Source organism: Tenebrio molitor, chromosome 2 (assembly GCF_963966145.1).
Source record: "Tenebrio molitor chromosome 2, icTenMoli1.1, whole genome shotgun sequence".
Taxonomy (NCBI): domain Eukaryota; kingdom Metazoa; phylum Arthropoda; class Insecta; order Coleoptera; family Tenebrionidae; genus Tenebrio; species Tenebrio molitor.
In genome coordinates this window covers 4750368-4775399 of record NC_091047.1, presented here as the reverse complement: position 1 = coordinate 4775399, position 25032 = coordinate 4750368, and the positions used below count along the sequence as shown (strand labels likewise).

The 25032-nt window shown below is 45.3% G+C and overlaps 1 protein-coding gene across 7 annotated transcripts; it reads right to left on the bottom strand.

Moving 5' to 3' along the window:
• Nucleotides 1-35: 35 nt before the first annotated feature.
• On the bottom strand, nt 36-24338 carry rhea (Talin_middle and talin-RS domain-containing protein rhea). 7 transcript variants are annotated; one of them, XM_069039224.1, is made up of 24 exons: nt 24150-24333; nt 15831-15882; nt 14243-14375; nt 14031-14183; nt 12973-13486; nt 12407-12833; nt 12282-12358; nt 12138-12229; nt 11979-12067; nt 10041-11591; nt 9359-9977; nt 8579-9300; nt 8166-8526; nt 7862-8117; nt 7278-7524; nt 7067-7225; nt 6759-7016; nt 6149-6701; nt 5570-5760; nt 4433-4549; nt 3864-4382; nt 2947-3611; nt 2715-2783; nt 1203-1442 (listed from the first exon to the last, which is right to left on the bottom strand). In XM_069039224.1, the coding sequence occupies exons 3-23, from the start codon at nt 14373-14375 to the stop codon at nt 2738-2740; spliced, it is 7749 nt and encodes a 2582-aa protein (XP_068895325.1). In that variant the 5' UTR covers nt 15831-15882; nt 24150-24333; the 3' UTR covers nt 1203-1442; nt 2715-2737. The 7 variants fall into 7 exon arrangements, 6 of the variants coding, with proteins under 6 accessions (XP_068895323.1, XP_068895324.1, XP_068895325.1 ...); XM_069039225.1 differs by having other exon boundaries at nt 2715-2759; nt 24150-24332; XR_011157061.1 differs by having other exon boundaries at nt 1394-1442; nt 2715-2759; nt 2936-3611.
• Nucleotides 24339-25032: the final 694 nt, after the last annotated feature.

Here is a 25032-nt window from a genome sequence, read left to right as displayed (position 1 = left end):
GAAACTTGAACTTGGGATTAAATAACGAAATTAGCAACTTTTCAATTAGTTTATTTATACAATGTGATCTTTTAATCCCGCGCGTCGAGACACCCTCGCGAGGATTAGCGACTGAGTGATTAATAAGTAATTAAAAATATTGTGCACTATTTGCAACATTCCAGTCGAATGAGAGTAAAATAGACTACAAATATATTAAAAAGCGCTAGTTAATTACAATAAAAATTTTCCATCAAGTAGGCACTGGTTTAGGACTCACGTATTAAAGCTGGAAAATAAGTAACACTTTTGTTTTGATTGATACTGAAGAGGCACTTTAAGTAACTTGTGAACAAACGCAATTTTGGCACTGAATCAACTATAAACAAAACGATATAAAACTTTCGACTTAGTCTAGAAGCTTAAAATTAATTGGCACGATTAACAATATATCTAATGAAAATATTTGGTTAATAAAAGAAGCATAAACATTAGCACCATCAAATCAATAAATAGAGACACTTAGAATCACCGAAACTAGACTGTTAAAAACCCCGGCGCTCTACTCGAACTTGAAGCTTTTCGTCGATGACTCCTGCTTGCTGGTCTTAGTCATCTGCACCGTTTTCTTCTCTATGATCTGCTGCGTCACCGATTTTTTCAACATCTTCTGCTCCAGCGAGTCGTTGTCCTTCAACATCGGCGGCTGATTGATGTACTCCACGTTCGTCGAGAACGCCGACTGGTACTGATTGTCCGTTCCGTTCTTGAACGACTCGAAGCTCTTGTCCAACGGACTCAACTGTAACTTCGCGTTGGGTGTGCTGGTGTAGTACTTTTCCGACGCGGCCGAGTACGTCGGTTGCGACGCCGACTTGTACGACTCGTACTTGAACGTGTCGGTCTTGAACCCGCCGGGAATCTTGTACGTGTTGGTCGCGTACTCGGAGGTGGCGTACCCGTCGCCGCCCCCGCCTAGCGGCTTGTCGTATTTGTCGAAAATCAAGCTGGTGGGCTTGGTGGTTGTGTAGTCGAACGAGCTGGTCGCCGTGGCGGGCTTGGTGGGGGTGTAGTCGAACGACGAGGAGCTGGTCAGCGGTTTGGGCGAAGAAGTCGGGAGCTGCTTGTAGGGGTTGGGGTATTGGCTTGGGGGCGTGGTGGGGCTGTACAACTTGCTGTCCTGGCTGTACGGGGGTCTGGCTGGGAGGGGGCTGAATTTGGGGGCGTTCTTGCCGAACGAGTTGTAATTAATTTGATGGTCTGGGCTTGATTGTCCATAGCTATTTGTGCTTCCGTAAACGGCGTTGTTCAGGGTGTTCACTTGGGACTGCAACAATTTTTTGTTGCGCTCCAACGAACTGACTTTCTCCGGACTTTCTAAATGGGTGTAGTTGTTGTAGAGGGTGTTTTGTACAGTTGGTGAATAATTGGAATGGGAACTGTCGTACTGGTAGTGGCCGCACCTAAGATGAGGCCAGGAAAAACAAGCTTCAGTAAAGAGTAATCAAAGATCGAACGGTCGCCTTTCCTTATGTACAATCTCTTTAATAAAAAATCTATCAGTTTCTGATGAAATGTTGGTCTTTCATTTGAATTTAAATTGTGGCGAATAAAATTTAAAACGCCAGAACTCAAAGGTGCCAAGAAAAAAGTACCTATTGACCCATTCTCGGTCAAAGTGTCGAAAAGAACTAGAAACATGTATGTATAGTCTTTATTACAACGGTTTTTTCTTTTCGTTCAAACGATTTAAAAAGTTCACTTTGGTTAACTTTATCCTTATTCTGAGATGAAGTGAGTAATTACGATAACCAAAAAACGTTGTTACAAAAAACAAAAACGCACATTTGTTACAAAACAACTTTTACCTGTTCAGATATCAAAGATCCACAAGCACCGTAATTTACCTCGAAAATACACCTGCAAACGCTCTAAAATTGAGATCAAAGGGAAAATAAAAAGTTGGGTTAGGTTTTGTGGTGAACGCTTTCAAGTACTGGTTGATAGGCAGTAAAGTTTAAAAAAATACATCAACATAAAATACTTACTTTTCATTTTATGTTAAGTAAATTTCTATTCTTTCAGCTGCATTTTATTTATCATATGATAAAAAAAATGCGATCAATAGTCACAGTGGTCTTGGCCAAATTACGCAATTTTTATGTAAATACCTGTTATTTGGGAACCGTTAAGGGGCGCAAAATAAGATTCCAGCATAATTTTGTTCATGGTTTAAACTAGAAACTGTATACTTAGTGCTTGGTAAAATATTAAATCACAGTCAAATGACAGTAATGAATGACATTTCAAAAAAGAATTTAGCGAAGGCGTTGACTTGTTTTTCATAGGTAACTTGGATGGGTTTCATTTGATCATGTCGTTGCAGTTGTGCCAACTCGTATCGGTCTAGGGATATTTATTTTTTAACTAACAAAAATCAACAGGTTGTGGAAATTTGACATCCGAAGGAGTCTTACAAAATCACAAAAACGTAACCAACGGCTTGGCGAACGATGGTTCAGCTTGAGTAAACAATATGTCGCGTAAAGACCATGCAAAAGATTTCTTCGACATAAGGAAAGGCGCTTCAAATTGCCTTGAGCACTTGTGCATCGTCAAATCCTTGAGCAACTAACATGGGATGAAATGATCACGATCAAACGTTCAACAGACTAAAATCCTCAAAGCAACAGGTTATTTTTGTTAAAGAAGTAAACACTTGCGCGTGCCCTTACCTAGATCTTCTCGACGATCGTGATTACTTAAATATTACCTTCACGCTGCGCATGCAAATAAAACGTCCTCTGTTAATTCATAACAATCGAAATGTGTGTAACAAAATGGACGCCACTACAGAGGGATGCGATTTGAACAGTGCAAAGCGAAAAACTCCACTCCAACACCGACAACCGAAGCTTACCAAAACAAGCAAAGATTAGTAGGGTTAGACACACACCTGGGACTCACCGCGAAGTGTCGCCATCTTGCGCCGAACTTATGTAACCGTCGGTGTCGTCCCCGGAAGTGTCGCCTCGCTGTTTGTACTTCGCCTGTCGGATCGCCGCCAACCTGTTTCTGGCGTCCTCCAACTGGCGCTCTATCCGGATTACGTCAGACCTCGCGTTGATCTCTTGGGCGATGCCTCCGACCATCCGCTTGTTCAGCACCAAGTACCTTTCTTCTTCGATGCTCTGGGCTTGTTGGGCCGCCCTCACCAGATTGTCTGTCGACCTGATGACCGCGGTTCCCGCCTGGTGCAATCTTCTCGTGGCGGTGGTGTCGCCCTCCGCTTTGACCTTGCACGCCACCAACAGTTGTGCAGTAGAACTCGCCACTTGCTTGGCCGACGAAATCAATTTGTCTTCGCTTCCCATTCCTTGGACGAGCGCGTTGGCGCTCTCCACTAGACTGTGGGTGGCGGCGGCGACGAGTCTCGCCGCCGAAATCAAACCCTCCGACCACTGTCCGTCATCTGACGACGAAGTAGGCGTCCTGGAGACTTTCCCGCTGTCGATCAGTTCGCGTTGCGCGGCGCTCGCCGCCTTCACCAAAGCCGACGTCGCCGAAGTGATCGACTTCGCCGCCTCCAGGATCATCTCGTCGAAGTTGAGCGACTCGTCCAGGTCTTGCGTCTACAACAGACAAAAAATCGTCACTCAAGACACCGACTCCGGTTCTAATTCTACAATCGGTTCGATTTCGGATCTAAATCACTCACCCAGTCTCCCGCAGCCTAGACGAAATGTAAAGCTTCTATAATAATATGTTTGACTCCTGGGTGAATTTAAAATACAACCAAGAATATCAAACATATCTTATAGCAACTCTCGACAATGTTGCGATTCGTCGTTAACAGGACAAGAGTAAACGAACGCGACACTCACCTTTATCGACTTCCTAGGCCTCAAACTCAACAGCTTCTTGGCGGCGGCGTCGATGGACGCTGCGGCCCCCAACAACTCGTTCTCGGCGATGACGGTGGGGTCGTCGGGGTCGACCCAATCCGACCCCTTCAACAGCTCAGCCACGCTCACCAACTCTGTCGCCGATTGGGCGATCTTTCGCGAGATCATCGGCAAAGTGTGCTTGGCATCAGGCGAATTGCCTTGCTGCAAGATGGTCATCAAGAGCTCGCGGAACTGGTGGGCGCACTCGTGGCCACCGTTCAAAGTCCGCTCTCGCAGTTCCGTCGTCTCCGCCACGTTGTAGGCGGCGCTCTTGCAGATTATCAACATGTCCGAGATGGACTTTCTCGCCAGGTTGGCGGCGGCGATGATGTCGTCCTGCTTGTTGCTGATTCCAGCCGCCACGGACTTGGCCGTCGCTTTGGTGATGCCTTTCGTGCAGCGAATCAGGTCTTCGGCGGTGACGCCTTGCTTGCACCCGTCGCTCGAGTACAGCGCCTGGAAGTGCACGAGGTGAGAAAATGGGCGACGACTCGCCGAAAACCTACCCTCATTTCCTGTCCAATGGCTTCGATGGTGGACTCCAGGGCTCTGGTGCCTCTCGTGTGTTCGTCTTCCACCGCTTTGACGGTCTTGAGGAGAGAGGTGACGTTGGTGACCATGACCTACGAAGAGAAACGGTTCAGTTTCACAGTTTTAGTGTTTTTCGAGTCGAACATGCGTTTAGATCAAGTCCACGTAAGCTGAAACGGGTTAATCAAATAATAAGGAGAAAGAAAAGAAATAGTGCGTCCACCCAAACCAACACAAATTAATAAGTACTAACCTTAAGTAAACTAAAGGGTGTTTTAACGAAATAAAATTGTGGTTACCACACCATTGTTTATTGGCTAAATATGTAGGAAAATAATTTCGATAAATATAAAGATAAAAAAAATAAAGTGGCATATATAATAAAAATACATCAAAAATAGCTCCAAACTGAATACAATACGTGAACACACACTAATGAGACTAGAAACAATGTTAACAGTGCGTACAATGTGAACTGATTATGTAATGAGGAGGCAAGGGATTATGTCTGATTGCAGCGACTCTGTGGCTATGTTTTCTTTGCTGTCGCTTAACAACCGAATTAATTCCTCTTCTTGATCGGAAACCCACCAATCTGTATCAGAATCGGGGACCTGTCGTGATCAAAACATGTGTTAAAACCCGCCACCTTTTCTCACAAAGCGTCTGTTAATCTAACTCGGTTATTCACAACTGACTGAAAGGTGGACCTTAAACACTTCACATGTTTTGATTTGCTTACAAGATTTAGTCGACTTTTAAACTTTACTGTCAAGTTTTAGCATGTGTGTTATGTACTCTTTTCGTTCAACGACTATATTAATGATTATTGTTTATTTAAAGTCCACCCCAAATTAATACGGTCACGATGTTTAGTACACCACACGTACATGCAAAAACGTTGTTTAATCGAGTCAAGCAATACAGGTGACTAACTACAAACTCTTATGACAATTTTACAAAACTGTGTGACCACAATCGACAAATGTGCTAAACGATGTGATAAAATAATAAACAACAATTATTTAGGACAACGATTAATACAAAGCAAAAACTATAAAAACAAACAAAAACGAAAACAACACACACTAAAGCACTTTGATAAATCGTACCTTGGCACTTTCCTTCAGGTGGGCCATGGCGGGGTCGTTGATCGGCTTGCCGCTCGCGGCTTTGGTGGCGTGAATTAGGTCGCCTAAGGCACTTGCCACGTCTTTGACGGCGTTGATCAACATGATCTGCGAGTCTGTGTTGTCAGAGCCCAAGCTGGCGGCTCCAAACTTCACAACTTCGGCCAATTGAACTGTGGAAGAAGATAAAGTTTTTCGATACATTTCCTGACGCAAATCTAATTAAAGTAAAAACTATATTGTTCTCAAATCTTAAAACAATGAACAGAAACCTTTATTTACCTAGTTCATCACTACCTATCCACTGGACGAGCCAAAAAGTAAAGCTGACAGAATTACCATCTGGTAATTTTTGCTTTATAGGGTTGGCAGCTTAAATTTAAATTTGACAGCTGCAGTGACAAACAGCCAAATTTGGTACGTTTGAGTTTTTTAAATACTTCTGATTTAATATTTACAGAAGACATCATTTGACATTTAGCACGTCTCGACGTCTTAACCTCAATTTAAACTGGCCAATTGACGGACGGGAACGACTCCAGGTATACAAAAAAGACGTACCTATCGTGGAGACCGAATTCTGCGCCGCCACGGCCAACTGCTCCTGGGAGGAGGCGGCCCCCGCCACCAGAGTCTTAGTATCCTCCACCAACGCCTTCGCCGTCTTCAGTATATTTTCGCGGTGATCCGCGAACGACTCGTGCTCATTCTCGGGATTGAGATTTCCGGCGGTGGCAAACATTATAGTAGTGTCCAGATCGCCGATGATCCCGGAAACTGTAGACGCGGCATTGATGCAAGCTTGAGTACCACGGGAGCCAGATTGCAGCGTGGCCAAAACGCGCGATACCTTCTCGGTCACGTTCCTGGAACAATCTCCAATCTCTCTTAGGATGATATCGTCCTTCCTTATCAAGCATTGTCCGCCGGCTTGCACCAGCTCGACGCACGCGCCGCCCAACTGCTGGACGACTTCTTTGAGACGCATCGCCACCTCTCCGTTTGTGGCGGCGGCGGCTGCGCCGATGCTGTCGTTGGCGAGTTGGGTGTACTTGTGCGAGAGGTCGGCGGACAGGGGGGCCAGTTTTTGGGTGTCGTGGGGCGCCTTCGAAGCCTGTAAAATACCAAATGAAAAAGTAAAGACCGGGAAGATTTCAGCGGCGGCGGTTACCATCTCGCCGGCTAGTTTGGCGATGTTCTTGGCGCACTCGACCATTCGGGTCTGGTAGTCGACGTAACCGTCGCTGTCGGATATGATTAGAGAGGCTCTGTGGTCGGACAATCGAGTCATGGCCCTTGTCAGGTTGTCCACGACGCCCGATACGATCCCGCTTTGTGTCGATATGGTTTCTAAGCTGGTGACTAAATCTTGTAATGCGTCGCGAGTCGAACCCGCACACTCGTCGATGTCTGGATGGATATTGACAGCCTGCAAACACCGCATTAGCCAAATTAAAACAGAAAAGCTGTCAAAGCAACCTTAGGATTGCCGCCACAATCCTTGACCGAATAGACCAACTGAAGAGCCGATTCTGTCACAGATTTGGCCTGATCGAGAAGCTGTTCTTGCTGCTTCGAATTCTTCATGTTGGACGCCGCCCCGATGGTGTTCTGTACCAGAGGCTCAAAAAATTGCACCTAAAACATCATCGACGGTAACAAAATTATTTTATTATTCGCTCGAACACACCATTTGGTTGACAGTGTGTCCGATATTCTCGGCTTCGTATTTGGCGGCGTGTCTCAACGGTTCAATCGTGTCAAAGACACCGGCGGCAGCACGCTCGACTTGTTGGCTGTATGCCGGTAAAGTAGATCCCTTCTTCGGGGCCAACGACTGAGATACGGCATCCATCGAGGCCGTGTCTAACGAACGCAAATGGTTCGTGAGGATGGACGCGGCGGTCTCGCATTCATTTTTACCAGGAGCTCCATTGCTATCGAACAATACATCACACCATATAATCAAATAAAAAGGCGATCAAGTTACACACGAAAAACAAAAGTCATTGAAATGTCATTACTGTCATTTAGTATTTCATCAAGAACTCTGTTTTCAACCTTCACAAGATGATTTTTACCTGTGATTCTTACTTTAGACCATAAAAAATGTATTCTGTAATCCTATTTTGTGATGTAAAAGTGACAATTCTCCAATATCAGGTATTTACACAAAAATTGCATCATTTAGGTTAAGACGTTGAGCTTTGATTTCAATAGAAAACTTTGACGTAATCCTTTTTTATCACCGGTGATTAGTATTTTGTAACTTACCGAATATTGACAACTAATTGTTTGATCGATTCTGACACGTCTTTAGACGAGCTTGCGAAATGTTGCCAAGTCGAGGGATCTTTATTCATGACCACCAAGTTCTTGGCGGCGCTGACAACAGTACAAGAACTGTCGATCAATCTGCTACCCGAATCAATGATCGGTTGTTGCGCTCTTCTAGCTTGCGGCGAGATCTTGGCCGGTATCGAGACGAACTCGCTTGAATTGGCATAAACGCACAGGTTCTCGACGGCCTCTGCAACAAAAACATTAAACTGTCGCCACCTCGCGCCTCCCCTCTTACCTAGCAGCGGGACGGTCGCTTGCGCGCACTTCTGCCTGTTCACGTCGGAGTAGTCCAAGTCCAGAGTCTTGATCTCTTTGACCAGAGCCGCCGTGGAGTTGGCCACAGCTTTGGCGCTCTGGACGAACTGTTTCTTGGCCACGGGATTTGTAGTTTTCGAACTGGCGACTCTGCAGGAGTTGCAGAGGGCGCTGGTGTGCTTGGCTATGAGAGTCGCGGCTTCGAGGACATGTTTCTGGGGGCTGGAGGGCGACGACAGAGTCGAACAGCCTTGGTAGATGGCTTGGGAGGCACGAGCGAATTGAGCTTGGTCGACTAGACCTGGACGTCCAGCGATGCTCGAAGGATCGGACACGCCCACCTGAAACTCGTCTTGTGGACAACGCGACAAACTGGTAACGACAAATCTTTACTAGATATGCTGCTTGGGCCGAAGCTTCGATAAAGTTGCAGATCGAGCTGCTGAACGTCTTGATATGTTCTGCGAATCTTTCGTGTTGGGACTGTTTGGCGCTGTTCGTGATTCCCGTCATGCAATCCCCCAGGACTTTGCTCTTGTCGATGACCGAGTCCAGAGCTTCGTAGTAACTGCAGTCGTTGATCGGTTCGGTCGGATTTTCCAGCAGGTGTTTCATCGCTTGGATTTTTCTTATGGCGTTGTCGCACTCGTTCTGACCTGGAGCGGCCGACGTGCAGACGTTCACCAGGTGGTTGATGCTGTCGGTGACGGCTCTCGCGGCCGCCGCCAGTTGGTTTTTGCCGTTGGGCAAGTACGGATCGGCCGAGAGGGACTTGGCAGTGGTCAAGAGGCTACTGGAAGTGGTCGAGACGCTCTTCAGCGAGTGCACCATCTGCCCTCTGATTTCCGTGTCTTGGGTCTGTCCGGCCATCTCCATCGAAACTCCCAGCAAATCGTGGAAGGCCACGGAGAAGTCTTTCGAAGACGACGACAGTTGAGTCGGACTGCGGACTGAACTGACCACCACGGAGCTCGCCTCGTTCAAATTGGCGGCCGCCGTGTTCAATTCTTGTTGCAGCTCTCCGTAACTCTTGTTGGTGTGAGGGAAACGTCCAGAATTGATGGTGGACGTCCACTCGATGATGTTGGTGATGGCAGAATCGACATCTCTTTGGCCTTCAAAATGATCAATTCGCGATCAGTACTAGTCGAGTGAAAAAGAACTGGAACCCACCTGGCAGACAATTGATGGCTTGATTCAGCGCCGTCGAGATCTTTTTCGCGGCATGTTGCAGCCCCGGGGTCACTTCCACCGAATGCAGCGTCTTCTGCGCCTCCTCCACCAACCTGGCCGAATGCATCAGCACGTCCTGTCCCGAGCCGATGACCTTCAACTGGACATTCTCGTCGCCGGTGGTCGCCGCAACCGTCCTCACCGCTCCCGTCAACGACCTCAAACTCTGAGCGGTGTCTCTGGCAGCCTTGTCGGTGTAAATCTCGTTGCCTTGGGCGGCGGCACTCAACAACTGAGCCACGCTCTGATTGATGGCTTTGCTGCTGGAAGTCAAGTCTTCGGCGCCGCGTTCCGGCGTGTCTCCCGGCAGGGGTTTGAGGTTATGCGCTTTGACGGCACGCTCGAACTCGTTCAGTTCGTCTTGCAAGTCGGCGATCAGTTGGGACGCCGCTCCCAGGCCTAGACCTTGACAGACAGGCTTGGCTCGGCTGAGGGCCCCGCGGAGGTCGCTCAAGTCAGTGTTCAGTTTCTGGCTGGTCACGGAGAGTTGCTCGGTGATCGCTTGGTCCTGAATCGTGGGCAACACTGACTGTGATGTTTGCACGAAGTGAGTGGCAGGCTGTAAAAAAACAACAAAAAATAAATGTGTGCGTTAGATAAGCTTTTGTGCAATCGCACTTACGTGGAGGAAGACGTCGGCGACGTAGATCAAGTCGACTTGACTGGTCGTGTCTTCCGGGTTGGCGGTGCTGGCTTTGATGGACCCCACGAGAGGCGGGATCTGCTTCACCAGTTCTCGCGTCTCCGTGGTGAGAGCTTCTCTTGTTGCTTGGTTGGTGTTGTGGGGGTGGCTCGCTTGCGCCGCTGTGATGCACTGGGTGGCCGACGACACCGCTTTTCTGGCGCATATCTTCACCCTGTCGACCAACTTGGCCCTCAGAGCTGGAGTCGTGGCCGCGACTGCCGTTACATCTCTCAATTCTTCGGCGGTCCTCCTCAAGAGACTCTGGTACTGGATGTCGTGCGGGTGAGACGCGCACTGCCTCGCGGCCTCCACCATGCGAGCCGTAGCGTCCGCTAGAGTCTTCGCGGCGGCCAAAAGGCGGCGCTGGATGTCCGAATCTGGAGTCTTCTCGGCCTCGCCTTTGATGCTCTGGATCAGCTGCGCCGTCGCCTGTCCCAAAACCCGCGCTTGTTTCACCATCTCGTTGGCGTCTCCGGACGCCGCGGACAACCTGTCCGTGGCGGTGTAGATCTCCTCCACGCTGTACTCCTGGACTGTCTCCTGGGCGCGCTCTCTCGACGCGAACTTGATGTGATTGAGGAGATCGTTGAGAGTCCTGGTGACTTCGGACGCCGCCGCTCTCAACTGATCCATCAACTCGTTGTCGGTCGAGGTCTCGTTGCAGACCGCGACGAGATTTTCAATAGCTTTGGCGACTTCCCTGACAGCCGCGGTCAGTTGTTCTTGACATGCTGGCGACGACAAGGTCGGCGCGATGACTTTGGCGCAGGCCACCAGTTGCGACGTCGCCAGAGCGCAGTGAGTCGCTGCTCCGATCACTTTGTTCTGCGTCTGCTGGTCTTCGCAAGTCGAGGCGATGTTCTTGGCCTTCAGCACCAAAGCCGCCGTGGTGTTGGCCACGGCTTTGGCCAAAGAGAGCAACATGTCTTGCAGCTCTTTGTTCTCGGCGGTGTCTTCGCCGATGGACGCCAACACGTGGGTGCTCGCCTCTCCGACTCTGGAGGCCGCGTTCAACAAGCTCTGTCTCGGTTCCTTCGACTCGGGCTCTGCAGCCTTCAACAAGTCACTGAAGGCGGTACACAACTTCCTGGTGGCATCCAGCAGCTTCTCGCCCATGTTAGAATCGTCCATCAGCGCCGCTATCATCTTCACGTCCTTGGTCATCTCGGGCAGGTTGCTTCCGATCGTGGTGATGGCGGCGCCGACGGCGTTGTGGTCGACTTCGTCCTGCGGGCCCGACGTCAGCGTGACCACCTGGACGGTGGCCGCGTTCATGGCGGCGATCTGCGAGCCGACGTTTTGCTTGCGGGTGTCGAGCGTGACTTGCTTCCATTTCTTGGCGGCGGGGTCGCTACCCACTTCGGGGATGTGTGCGCGACCTTCCAGTTCTATTTCGGACTCCTTTATCCTGCTCTGTGTGGAGGAAATGGTGGAGAGCAAAGCCCTCTGGGGCTCTGTCAGCACCGACGTCACTTTGGTTTGTTGGATCTATAAAATCGGATCTCGTAAGCTCTCGAGGGGGCGATACAGATCAAGGTAAGATATAGAGGTGGACGTGATGCGGTTGAAGAAATTAAATTTAGAGACGCCGAGGAGAAACACCGTTGTTCCCGACTAGTTTCAGTCAGCTGAAGTGAAATATTTGAAGCTTCGGCATGCGGGAAATGAAATACGAGTGCTGGGAAGAAGAAAAGTTTTTGCAAAAGGAAATGGGGAGTGCTCGTTGTTTATGTACAAAGTTTCTATGTACCTACTCTGCCTTCTGGTCCCGGAGGATCAGCATGAAACAAGATCGTTAAGAGTTAGTATCGATTAAGAAGCGATGAGTTAGGGTCAGGAGAAGAATGAATACGTATGCAAGAAACACGGCCTTACCGTAGGAGGTGCATGACCCACGGTCACTTGTCCACTTACGATAGTGTGTTGAGCACTACCCATCATGCCAGTACTAAATGTTTTCTCGCCTATCCAACGAAACCAAAGGAAAATAAAAACAACAAAATGAAATAAAAACCAAGTCAGAACGGATCTTACCGTCAGTCCCGGCCCTCATAATCGCAGGTTTGGCCACAGACTCCGTGTTCAATTTTCCGATTTTGCTCAGCTCGTGCTGAAGAATGGTCGCCCTGAAAGCAAGCGATTTGTTACACCAAAATCGCCCTCCCACCAGCTACTCACTTGTGCGGGGCCACGCTCTCCTCGAACATCGTCGATCCCTCATCTCCCTCGATCCCGTAATGGTCCTTCGCTTGTTTCTGTAACGCTCCCGATTAATTTCCAGTCTGACGCCGAACAGGACTCACCTTTTTCAGGATTATGTCGATGTATCCGGCTATGATGTGCTGGATTTGTTCGGCTTCAGTCGTCTGAACTGAGTAATATTGATCGGAGTAGTCGCCGAAATCTAGAGTGAAAGTGTTGGGGCTCGCCCCCCATCTTCTGACAGTGGTCAGGGGCCACGTCTGCAGGATCTCCTTGCTCTTCTCGTCCAAACGGAGCACCGAGTCTTTGGTCACCCCCAGCAGGCGGGGCACCAGCTTGTTCTTCCCCTTCATCTTCTCCTTCACCAGGAAGAAGGTCACGCCGTAGGTCTTCAGCGCTCTGGCGTTCTTCGTGTACGTCACCTTGGCCTCGAGCTCGTTCTTGCCTAGGTGCTTCTTGTGCTCCGCGAAGACCTTCTTTTCGATGCCTTTGTACTTGATGTACGACTGCGGCAGGAACTCCTTCAAACTGAACGAAAAGCGTCTCAGTGACTTTCAATTTTGTTTAAAAACTAAAAGGCCCAAAGACAAAAATCCCCAAAAATTGTCAACGTCCGGATTTTGTCGTTGGACCAAATCTAAACCGATTTGCCTCCCCTCCGACTTACTCTAGGAATCCGGGTTTGTGCTTATTCTCCATGTGATCCCCAAATTGAATCTGACACTGTATCCCTGCGAATTCGCAGGCCTTCTCTTGCGTAATTGGATGAGTGCCGTTAATGATGGCGTCCCTGGCTTGGACGTACAGCAGATTGAGCTGCACCGGATCGTGCGAGTCTATATTCTGGTCGGAGAAGAAGAACTTGCGCCTCAAAAGGACGGTCTCGTTCTCGTCTATTCCCTGTTCCCTGAGCGTCTTCGCCGGGTCCAGCCAGTTGACGTCGTCGTCGGTGTGCAGCTTCTTCCTGAGCTGGTCCATCTTAGCGTCGCGTTCTTTCTCCTCCTTCTTCCGCTTCAACGTGAGAGTGCCGTAGTTTCGGTTGTCGATGTTCTCCTGGTTCTCCAAATCTTCCAGAACCAACGAGTACTCGTCGTGGTTTGTTATGCCGAGCTTCGTACAAATCACCACCATCAAATTGGCGACGATCTGAGAGTCGTCCACCATCATCGTCTTCACCGAACCTTCAAAAGACACAAAATTATATTAACGAAGAGTCCGACGATTTCCTCCCTTGTCTGAATTTTTTCCCGGCGAAAGATGGAAGTTGTCGAGAGCGAGAGCCTCTTCGTGGAGGTACAATGAAGCCCTCGTGAACACGACCGCTATCAAAAGAAGTGTCGGGGTAAAACGAATTCGAATGGCTTTTTAAATTCCAATCCCGACCTCTTAAAACGGGGGCAAAACGGGCATATTTAATTAACGCACATAAAACCATTGCCGAATTCGCGGCGCTCAATTAATTCCGAAGTCAAGAACCAAACGCGAAGAGTCGGAGCGGAATAATTTGGCTAAATAAAAACAAAGTTTGTCGTTGATAAATCGCGACGATTTAAGATGCGCCTTATAAATTGAATTATTTGCATGCGACTTAAGTGGGATGAATAGAGACGTGCACAAATCGCGCTTCACGTAACTCGGGTCTTCTGGATCTCCGCTAAAATAGCAACTCTTGTAAACACGAGCGAACGTTAAATCTTGGCTCGTAAACAGAATCGTTTGGCTTACCGTCGAGCATCTTGACCCTCAACGTCCTCAATTTCTTTCGGTATTCGACGGTGTCGCCGTTCCTCAGGAGGTAATATTCTAAGTGCCTCGCCGCCTCCAGCCATACTCCGGTCCTGCTGTCGTCGTCGGTGAGAAACAGACCGTAGTCTTTGGCTGCAAAAAACACACTCTCGATAATGACAACCCCCGCGTCACACGAAACAACTACTAACGATTGCCGAGGTTTTCTTCGGCGTACTTGTCCCGGATGATCCTGCAGGCGTCGTAGACCGTGGTCGAGGTGTCGAACACGATTGTCTTGGTGACATTAGTGTCGACGATGCAAATCTTAAGCGAGAGGGACATCTGCAACAGACCGAGAAATGACTATCCGGAGAGGAGCCCGCGTGGGCCCCGGCGCGCGTGAAACCCCAATCAATCCGTACACAAGTTAAGAAATAAGTCAATAAACTGGTGGAGAGAAGTAGAACATGTCACATAATTGAATCATGCACGACACAGCGAGCGACAGAATGGGGGGTGCCTCTCTTACAAGAAGTGGGGGATGCTGGGTTGCTAGGCGACCGTAGCGTCCGACTAGCCGGCGTCTCTTCGGCGTCGACGACGTCAATCGATAGGCCGCGAACACGTGCTCCAAAACAGCGAAATTAGGTCTCGCGTGGCTCGCTACGTGACGACCGGCGAAAACAAAAACGGCGAAAAGGGGCGACGCCGGACCTGGCGCCGTGAAGAACTTATAATCCTGTTGCGATTGACGGAGACAAAGATGTTGACGGCCGGAGAGATTTCCTCGACAATAAACGATTACCTAGAGCGACGAAAAGCTCTCCCTTAATATTTCATCGCGGCAATCTTTCATAAAACCCTCCCGGATTTCCACCCTCCACGGATCGCGAAGACATTCAAAACTGTATTTTCCAAAACCGCAACAACGAGACAAGAACAATCTACAGGTATTTTATTGCAAACTGGATCGTCGTGAAGATTTATTCTGGGGTCTCGTGACTATCAAAAAGTCGCGAGACCCTGCTCGCACGTGACTGGTGCTACTGCCTGACAGTTGACGATCGTTTAATTTGCGAAATGATCGCCACAAGTTGCAAAGAAATTTTGTTGGGGAGCGAAGATAGAAACGCGAACCCCGCTCCCCTTACCCAGTTTCCATTATGGAAATTCGGCGAGATAATTATGAGCGAATGAAACCGTTTAACGACTTCGCCAAGTAAATTAACAATCGCCGAGTAAAAAAGTCAAAACATCTGGCAGCAAACTTCTGAATGGGGTGAGACATGTAGGTCAGGCAAGCGCGTTAGCTTGCCCTGTTAGGCAAGAAAATGTGCAAACAAGATTTTCGAAAAGTGACAAAAGACGAGAGTGGACTTACTGTGCGGGGCCCATTTTAGCACTTGCAACAACTCGACCGGTGGATGTGGAGGGTCCTTTTGGACTGCTCCGAACAAACCGAACTGCCCGAGATTCACCGCTAGAATGATGCAACTACGAAGTAACGCAAGAATATCTCTAGATTCGCAACCCCTAACATGTCGCAAAATACCAGCGGCTTTTCTATTGGCGGCCGCGAACGAGGGGGGAGAACGTGGGGGTTGGGATTAGAGCGTTTCCGCCAACTGGAAAACAGGAAAATCGGCGCCAAACTGTCGCGTCAGTTAAATGTTCCTCAAACTATCCATTACAAACTAGGATGGGTTTAATTTGATTTACAGAAGCGAAAGAGTTCTTGGGGGGACCATTCGGAAAACGGAATTTCTTTTTTTCGTCGGGGGGCCGTCGGCTATTTACCTTCTGGTTTGGTTGCGCTTCTGCAAAGGCTCGTGGTGTTTTTCCGGTTTCCCTGAAACAAGAAATAGGATTAAAGAATTTATTCGGACGCTATAAAACTTACAATAAAAACAGGAATAATGGATTTTCGTCTACTGGACGTTATTAAGCGGAGCCGCACAAAAATTCGGAATATGGGCCACCCACAACTACACAATTTTACAACTTTATGCCCCCATAATCGCTCATTCTCCATACACGCCGAAATCCATACTCCCAATTAATTCAAACCCCGCTCTGTTTTTCCAACATTCATCCTCCCAACAATGGATATTGGAACATGTCAGAATTATAGTAAACAACTTGAATGTTTGTAAACACACAAAAAATAACGTCGAACCTTTTCAACTCTTTACTCCTGCCAATTCGCATCGTCTTCCGCTGTTATGCAACCAAATTTACTGGCGCGCCTGGAGCTGAAATTTAAGACGCCTTACATTTGTCTTTCTGCATCCGTCTCGATGTTTTAACTCATTGTTCCTAGCACAATTACTAATAATAGAGTCGTCAATAAGACGCGTGGGCGGTTCGCCGCTCTCAGGAAATTCGCGGATCAAGCTGTGCTGCTTCGCTCAAAAAATACACTTCTCCGGTTTAATTGAAACGGAACAAGTGGAAGACAAAAGACGAGCGGGGGCGGTCACAATTATCTATTTGTGAACGTGGACATGGGGGTCTTGCGAGATGCTTTTTCTTCATTGAAAAGTCTCTTCCTTGAGGATTGTTTTGTCGCGGTGTTATGATCCCACCCGTCATAAAATTGAACGGATCTGACACTCTGATTGGGGCCAATCTCTACACTTCAGCCTCTCCGTAAAAAATTGACGCGTGAATTGAGAATTTTTCGTGCAAATCGCGGCCTAAATCGATGGGAATTTAGGCGGAAAAAGCTGAATTTCCATATAAGCAACCGTGCTAATCTCTCGACGACGTTAAGCTTTCATCTGTTTGGCTTCCATTCGCCATTCTCTTGCAACTGTTTACGACCTCGGAGCATCGCTTCGCTTATTGAATTTGTCAATGATCGCACTTCATTAATAACTGAACAGCGTATTGACCTTCTGCCTCTTATACAACAGAAACTTTACAATCGTCCCATCTCACAAAGAACTAGGACACTCATTAATAAATCAGTCCAATGAGATGTCTCTCTGTGTGAGAAAAAACGAAATAGATATCATTCGAAGGTAAACAAACCAGGTGAGATATTGATATTAATGTTGCCCTTCAACGTTCGTGTATTATTTGAATAAGGCAAATATCAAAAGTAAACACATTATTTTTATTTGCAAGTGTTTTCAAGGAAACCTTCTGCTAGTTCCTTGCGGTGATGATTTAAATTTGGCGCTTCGGAAGCGGCCCCGCTGCGGTAAAAACGGGAGCCTCCTCCCGCGATATAAATCTGCTCGATTTCTTTTTTGGGGGTAGCGCTCCTAACGGGTTGGAGGAGCTCGGCAGGATTTAAGAGCTGTGCGGTCACTTTAATCCGGTGGAGAAAAATTCGCCGGCGTGTTCTTGGGCAGAAGTAAAAACGGGATGAACGCTCGAGAATAGTGCGGGATGCTGCACGACGACTAGTTAGGAAGCCGCCAGTCGGGCGCCGGACGCTTCGACCCCTTCCACGATACGAACATAACAACCCTCCTGCAGCCCAACAGACTCTCCTCCGTCGCCGCCCTCCCAAACACTCCGCTGCTCCTGCTGGTCCCGGCGCTGCGGCTTATATCTTGATTATCTCGACGACTTTTATCTAAAACTACACGTCCGACATTATTTGTTCCGGATTAGAGAGGTGGTGTGCTGGCGGCGCTTTCTCACCTCCGCACTTGATCCGAGAGGTGAGAGTTTCCAAAAGAAAACATGAGAGCGGCGAAAAATCTTTCAGTTTTGTTCTTCCGGCCACCGTGACTGACAGATTTGGACACTACAGAGCGTGCACAATTTTTCCACCTGCCTATTTTTACCAATTGTTTTAAATACATACGTCCACCACATTTTAAACAAATTAAATGATTACATTTTTTGTTGGTTGAAACCGGGTTACAGCGTGGACGTTAATTCTATTACAGACCCTTTTTGTTATAATTCTCTTCCATTTTGAAGGTTAATTGTTGCCTGTTATTTAGGTTTAAAATATCGTGATGCATTACGCGGTGTTGCAATGACCGGATGCAAATTCCGCTATAGACTCATCCGTTTTATTTATGTTTTTGATGTTATGGTATAACGTTGTGCAGAGGAAATTTTGATGCTCGTGTAATAAAAACTGAGACAACCTTTCAATAATTTCTTTCTTTCTGTAGATTCATCTAGCTCATTATCATCTATGTGAACTTGAAAATCGATGACAGACTTTACAAACATGCATAGAAACTTTCACCAACTTTTTCAATACTCATTCTTATGTGAACTGGATATTAAAACTAAATACATACACCCAAGTGGTTATCAGCAAAATATAGATTTTGTGACTTTTAAAAGTTTTTAAACTGAAATGTTATAGCAAGACGACCTTCTTCTGCTAAAGCAACATTCACACTAAATAAATTTTATAATAAAACAATTTGTTTTGATTCAAATATTTAGATGGCCCTTCCAAAATAATGCAGGGTATTGTCGCGAGCAATAAATTTTGGTCGTCAATGTCATTTCAAAATTTGGTTAGATTGTCGAAATTTAAAAAATGTCCTTGCCTGATTATGCCCATGTCAACAAAGTGTCAAAAAAATGACAATTAATGTCATACAACATGATGATAGGCTATGGTATTTACGACTGTTTTACAATGGAGCATTTTCGATTGCGTCAAAGAATGACCTTGACGACCAAAATTTATTGCTCGCAATTTTGTATTTTTAGAATGCGAATAAATTGTTGAATGGGGTGACACCGTTTATCTCTATTTTAAATATACAAAAGCGTTGTTGTACATAATTACTGTTAAAAACGAAAAATATTTTGAATTTCGATTGTTTTATGGGATTACGCAGATTAGTATTAAAAAAAAGATTACAAAATCTGTTTCAGAATCAAAAATCCACCAACACTGCATTTTATCTCGAAAATACAACCGACAACGTCGCCAACTTTTGCTTTTAGTGTGTTTGCAAGTGTCAGAAAAAAAGTGGGGTTATGAAAGAAAACTGTTGACAGTTGTTTAGGTCGTAATTCATGGTGTTTTTTTATTCTCATTTTATTATATCACTCAGAAGTTATGATATGGTAGCTACCACCTTTTTGTACATAATTATTTTGTGTTACGTAAAAAACCCAACAATTCAATGTCAATTTTGCCGGGAGGTTGGGCCAACCCAAAAAAATGAAACCTATTCTAGGGATTTCTTTTTTTCTGCCAACATAATTCCACAGGTGGTGGATTTTTTATTTTGAAACAGATTATACAAAATAAATAACTTATTAGAACTTAGGAAGGATGACATGATGAAAAAATACAAGTTTCCAATCTAACAAAAAAAAAGTCAAAAACACTTGTTATTCGTGGTAAAAATACAACAAACATTTTCTTATGTTTGTTCCAGGCCCAAAAAGAACAAAACTACAGGATTTAAAAACCAATTGTAAATGTCGTTCATGTGTCCAAATTTAAAAAAGTAGTGCACATATTTTCTTTACTAAATTAAGTAAAATTCAATAACTCCTTTTTAATTATGCGAGTTTCGATTAAAATACATCTTGTTGTATTCCAGCTGTTTAATTCAAATACATATTTAGACGGCTCACCACGTAATATCCGGCATTATTCTATATTTTTTGCATAAGAAAACATCGAAGTCATTTTGTAAAAATATTTATTTCAGAGTAAAATCTAACATTCTCTTAACTTATCCTAATTTACTGGACGAAACATAAAACATTCTTTCTACTACTTTCTACTAGCATATCCTTCCTAATTACAATTATTTCGCTCACTAAGGTGTAAAAGTAATAACGTCAACTTGATATGTTTCGAAAATTCGTCAAAAAATCATATTTTGAGTAATTGTAACGAGGTTTATTAAAAAAAATCACCTATTTATTTATAATCATTATATCGGGCGTTCAAATGAAATTCAGAGCTGGGAAGGCGTTGGAAACCGTCAACTGTTTTGCTTTTTTAAAGTGTAAATTGACAGTAAGTTGTAATTAGAGCATGTTGACAGCTAACCTAAAATTTATAAACAACAAATCTTTCTGTTTTTTTCGTTCTTTGCAATGTTTTGCATTAAAAATACAATAATTAATGATTTCTATTCTCGAAGCAATTATCTAAGGGCACCCTTTGCTAAAAACAAACATGTTCAATCATGTGCCGATTAAACATTAAAGAAATGTCAGTCATGTCAAACGATGGGAAATTCAAACTTTACACTGTTCCAAATGGTTTACTCAGTCCAGGTTTAGATTTGAACGCATGATACAATATAATTAAAACTGATTCCAAATATCTTCAAATCGCCTGCGTTGGAATATAACTGTCTGAAGGGCGTTTTAGACATACATAATTAAAAATAGACTAAAATGGCATCTTCTGTATTTTTTTTGTCATTCTTTTCCGTCATTGTTTGTTGATTTGCTCACACTTCTCGGTAGATTTTTGGTAATATATTTAACAATGCCGTTTTAGCCTCTGCGAGGATATCTTGAGGAACAGTTTTCAAAGAATCACTACCGAAATCTATTCAAAAATTTGTAAAAACGACACCTATCGTGGATAAAATAATTATAAAACCTAACTTTGGTAACGACAAGTGTGCTTACTCTGATGCCTTACTTTTAAATATTTTTTTAAATAAAAACGAAATGGTAAGAAAAAATTGTTATTATACCTCTGGAGTAAAATGTCACTTCCTCGTTTGTGATATTTCTGCCTTCGGCTACGCTTCCTGCATTAAACTTCACCCGCGGCAGGAAATTATACCCTTTCCTCCCTCGTCATACAAATAACTATTTCAACATGCAAATGTTGCTCATAGCCTTTTCAATTTTTGGGTGAAAATATAAAAAAGGCTACGCAAAAGTAGACATTGACTTAAGCGATGAATTCTACATCAAAATTTCAGAATACAAATTGAAATGAACCAAGGACTGGTATTTTTTTTTTTTTTTACTTTAAAAAAGCACTGCTCTAATTTATGCCAGTACTTTTAAAAGTTACGAAAAAATGAATCAATTTTTCACACATTATACTCTATACACGTTATTTCACGAGTTATAATGAGCCCGACGGAATTGAAAATGCAACCCACAATACATTTCCGAAGAAAAGCTGTATACATACTATAATTTCAATATCCAGTTTTTTTCTAAAATGTATTGTGGGTTGCATTTTCAATTCCGTCGGGCTCATTATCGCGCGTGAAATACCCTGTATTAATGAGTCATACAAGAGTCACATAATAAAATTAAATCTGATTCAGAGGTAAATATTGTTTGGTTGGGAGAGAAAACGGAAATAAAAACGTAACAACATAAAAAGACTGCGACTAAATTGCTAAACGATGAGGGTCTATTGTCCCATCAACGTGGAGGAAACGTTTGGGAAAGTTCACAAATGCGATTCTAAAAATGTAGAGAACTTAACACTTGGATGTATACTAAATGGACCATTACTGTTTTTAGGAGTGTGGATTGGTTTAAATGATTAGCACCTCGAGAACAAACAGTTTTAATCGCACCTCATTTAAACCAATTTAACTTAATTAAACGATTCCGTAAATAGAAGCACACCATTTCTTTATCTGAGCACCAAAAAAAAAGTATGTAATTGAAATACAACCAGACACAATTTATTATGAGACTTTTTGCTTCAGCGAGAAGTTCTGTTTATTCCGTGTAACATTGAACTTGCAATTACACGGCTCGAATGGTCTGGAAAAAATGCCTGAAAACATGTGCGGTTGGAGTCACCACTCTGAGCATTTCCACCAGTTGCATTTAATAAACCGGCAAGTGTTAACACTCTGGAAACGAGGCAACAAATTGCACAGATCCAACTTTTCACGTGCTGGTTAAAGGACACTTGAAAAACCAGCATGGACTTTCATTTTTATTCGAAATCTGGATCCGCCTGTACGAGTTTTGAAACTTTTCGCCGTTACGCCACTGCACATTTGAATCGTCGACCTTCACGTGGCCGAGTCCTAATGGACATTTTCCATTAAATCGTTCTATTCTGGTTTGGCGGCCGGTTTGACAGCAGAAACAAACAGAACTTATCGTCCCAAGTGCAAAAACCGTCAAGCCGATCGATCAGGCGATCATTTGCATCTGCGTTGTTGCAAACGGAAGAGCTGCCTTGCGAGACTGATGGATATCAGCACATCCATATTATTTGCATCGCATCAGCATCCCGATGATTTTTCATCTGAACGAATGCATCGCTCAAAACGCGACCGGCCCCGCCACGATCCCCAAGAAATTAATGATGGCCAGAGTTGCAGAAGAAATTAACGCCCCATTGTTTAACATCTTGCAGGGTCGCCTCCCCTTCGACTACAGATCTGACTCACGGGTTTATTTACCTCGCTCTACCTGCCGATTCGATTCATTAAAACGTTGGCACCTGTTCAAGGAAGCTTCCGACACTTTTCCAAATCCAATTTTAAAATATGGTAATGAACGAGCGTCCGATTATGCTTCGTTGGGGGCGAACATTCGGCACGAATCGACGAAAGATTGTCACTGCACGAGCGTCAAAAGTACGCTCCGGAGCTGTTCCACAACTGAGGCAAGTCGCGTTGATCGATGCCAATTTGCGAACGTCACAAATAACAACTGGAACGAGGTATACCGTGTGTTTACACCATCGCAAGTCTGATGTAACCCAGGCGGATCTGTCGCACCGGAAGCAGGAGTCTGTTTATTTTGGTACTGACGCTCCAGGTATCCAGACCTGGAGACTGGCCCCTCCAGTAATCATGTAATTAAGTGTCATACTTTTAATGAACCAATTTGTAATCAGTTACTGCAGCCTCAAGTCATTATTTTGTTTGAGCGGCCCCGACAATAGGAAATTTGATGAAAATTGTCCAAATTGCCGGAAAAAACTAGACAGTTTTATTCTTACGGCTTGGCAGCAATCCCGCGTTTGTATATTGGCCCTGATTCACGTCCAGAAATAGTCCAATTAGTCTATTACACTATTTCTGCTGAATTGTGTCTTGATTGGTCATAATTTTTACGATCATATGGACACATTTGATGGAACGAAGAAAACAAGTCGGAGAGGACCTCGCCTCACCCGGAACTTGCACGGAATCGTTGAACCGGTCATAAATAGAACTCATACACGAAAATGACTGCGATATTATTCCGGTCTATTTTTAAACCGAATTTTCAATTTAGGCGTGAAACTTCCGGACTATTCTGGTGCGGGATTGGGTTCCAAATTTTTTACGTTTTCGAGTGGGACGCACCGAATCAATAAAAAATGTAGATGAACCGACTCCATTTTACTCCTGGCCCATTTCCAGTAAGTTTTTATCAGCGAGCAGAAGAAGCTGCCAGGGTTGGTTAATCGCTTTTGTTATTCGCGCAAAGAGCCCGGGTTGGTTATCTTGGTGGTGAATTTGGGCTGGTATTGATCTTTGGCGGGTCTTAGATTAATCCGGACAAACAATCCTTCATTAGCCTATCATTATCGCGGGGAGCGCTTTCTTTGATCAGCAAATATTTTAATTCGTATCTAGGGTCAATATCATCATGTATTTACATAGCAGCTTATCTGGTTTCGCCGGTTTTCCCGTTGGTCGAGCGGAAGTGGTGATATCCGCAAAAATTCCCCGAGATTTGAAAAGTGGCGCGGTCCTTCGGCCGCCACCTACGCCACTGCTCTCATCCAACAGGCTCGGTGTAACAGAATATAAATAAAGCGAACGTCAGAACTATCGATTAGGAAAGAAATATCACGGAATTTCGATACCGATCGAAAAGGCACCCCCGACCACATTCCACCCTCGGTTTAATAACCAAAATGAATTCCGACGAAAATCAATGCCCGATCCAGCTGTCAAAAGCCGACTTGCTTTTATTTACATTGGATGCCAAACAAGGCCTACTGTACGAAACGCTGTGTTTCATTGATTAGCCAGCGGAGAGTGGAGATGCACCGATAACGTCGCCGATAAACAAAGATACCGTGATAAGGAATTATTTTTATTTACTAGGGAGCCGATCAAAACAGATGCGACTTCGAAAGGTCGCAGCACGAGTGCGCCGCGTCCCCCGGCCCTCAAACTCGTACCCGACACACATTGGCCCAACTAAAACCTAATTACTCACTTTTTGCCTAAATTCGGTTACTTCATCTCGGAAAAACACACATTAATTTAGAACGTTTTGCAAAACACGCCCAATTCACTCGGATAGATTTCGACTGATGCAGAAGTAGCGCCCCCTGACGGGCTGCCTTCGACCAGTGGCGTAGACACCGTTCGCACCTGGGACCGATTAAACGTTAAACACTCGATAATGTCACGGCGGATTCGCTTCGTCGATTGAAGACGTCGTCCCGATAAGGTCGACTATTTGCGAAACGTCGTAAACAGCTAATAAGGAAGTGATTCCGATTTTCCCCAAACTGTCACAATTCCACCAATTAAACGTGAATGGCGCTCTTATTCATTCCGTGCTCAATGTTTTGGTTCTTTAAATCGCCAAATATGGTGCGAGGAATTTATTGCCTACTGGGTTGCCCATAAAAACCAGCCGCGTCGATTCGATTGTTTCTCGGACGGGCCTCTAGATCCGAACGGCGCGGATTAATGACATCTGTCAAGAATGCACTTGTACTACGTGCATGAGCGTATTTATTATTTCCATGTCCTATTTAGCGCCGCCAACGCACTTCGCATAGGACTATAACAACTTTCGTTTGCTGTGGGTCGATAAAGGTAGTTGCGTTTTATGCACACCCACTTGCGATGTGCACTTGATTCGGTAATGGCAGGATAATTATTAATGCGGCTGTGGGAAACGGCATCTTGTCCGACCGAATGCGGTCGAATTTGCAGCAAAATTACGACATTTTTTTAAATGAAGTGAATGGTTTTGGTTGAGCGTTTGAAAAATTAAGCACGACAAGGTTGGTCGCGGATTGAACCGCAACCGTCCGGGATGTGATGCATGTGTGTCTATGATAAGATAGGCAACCGTGACATGTCTC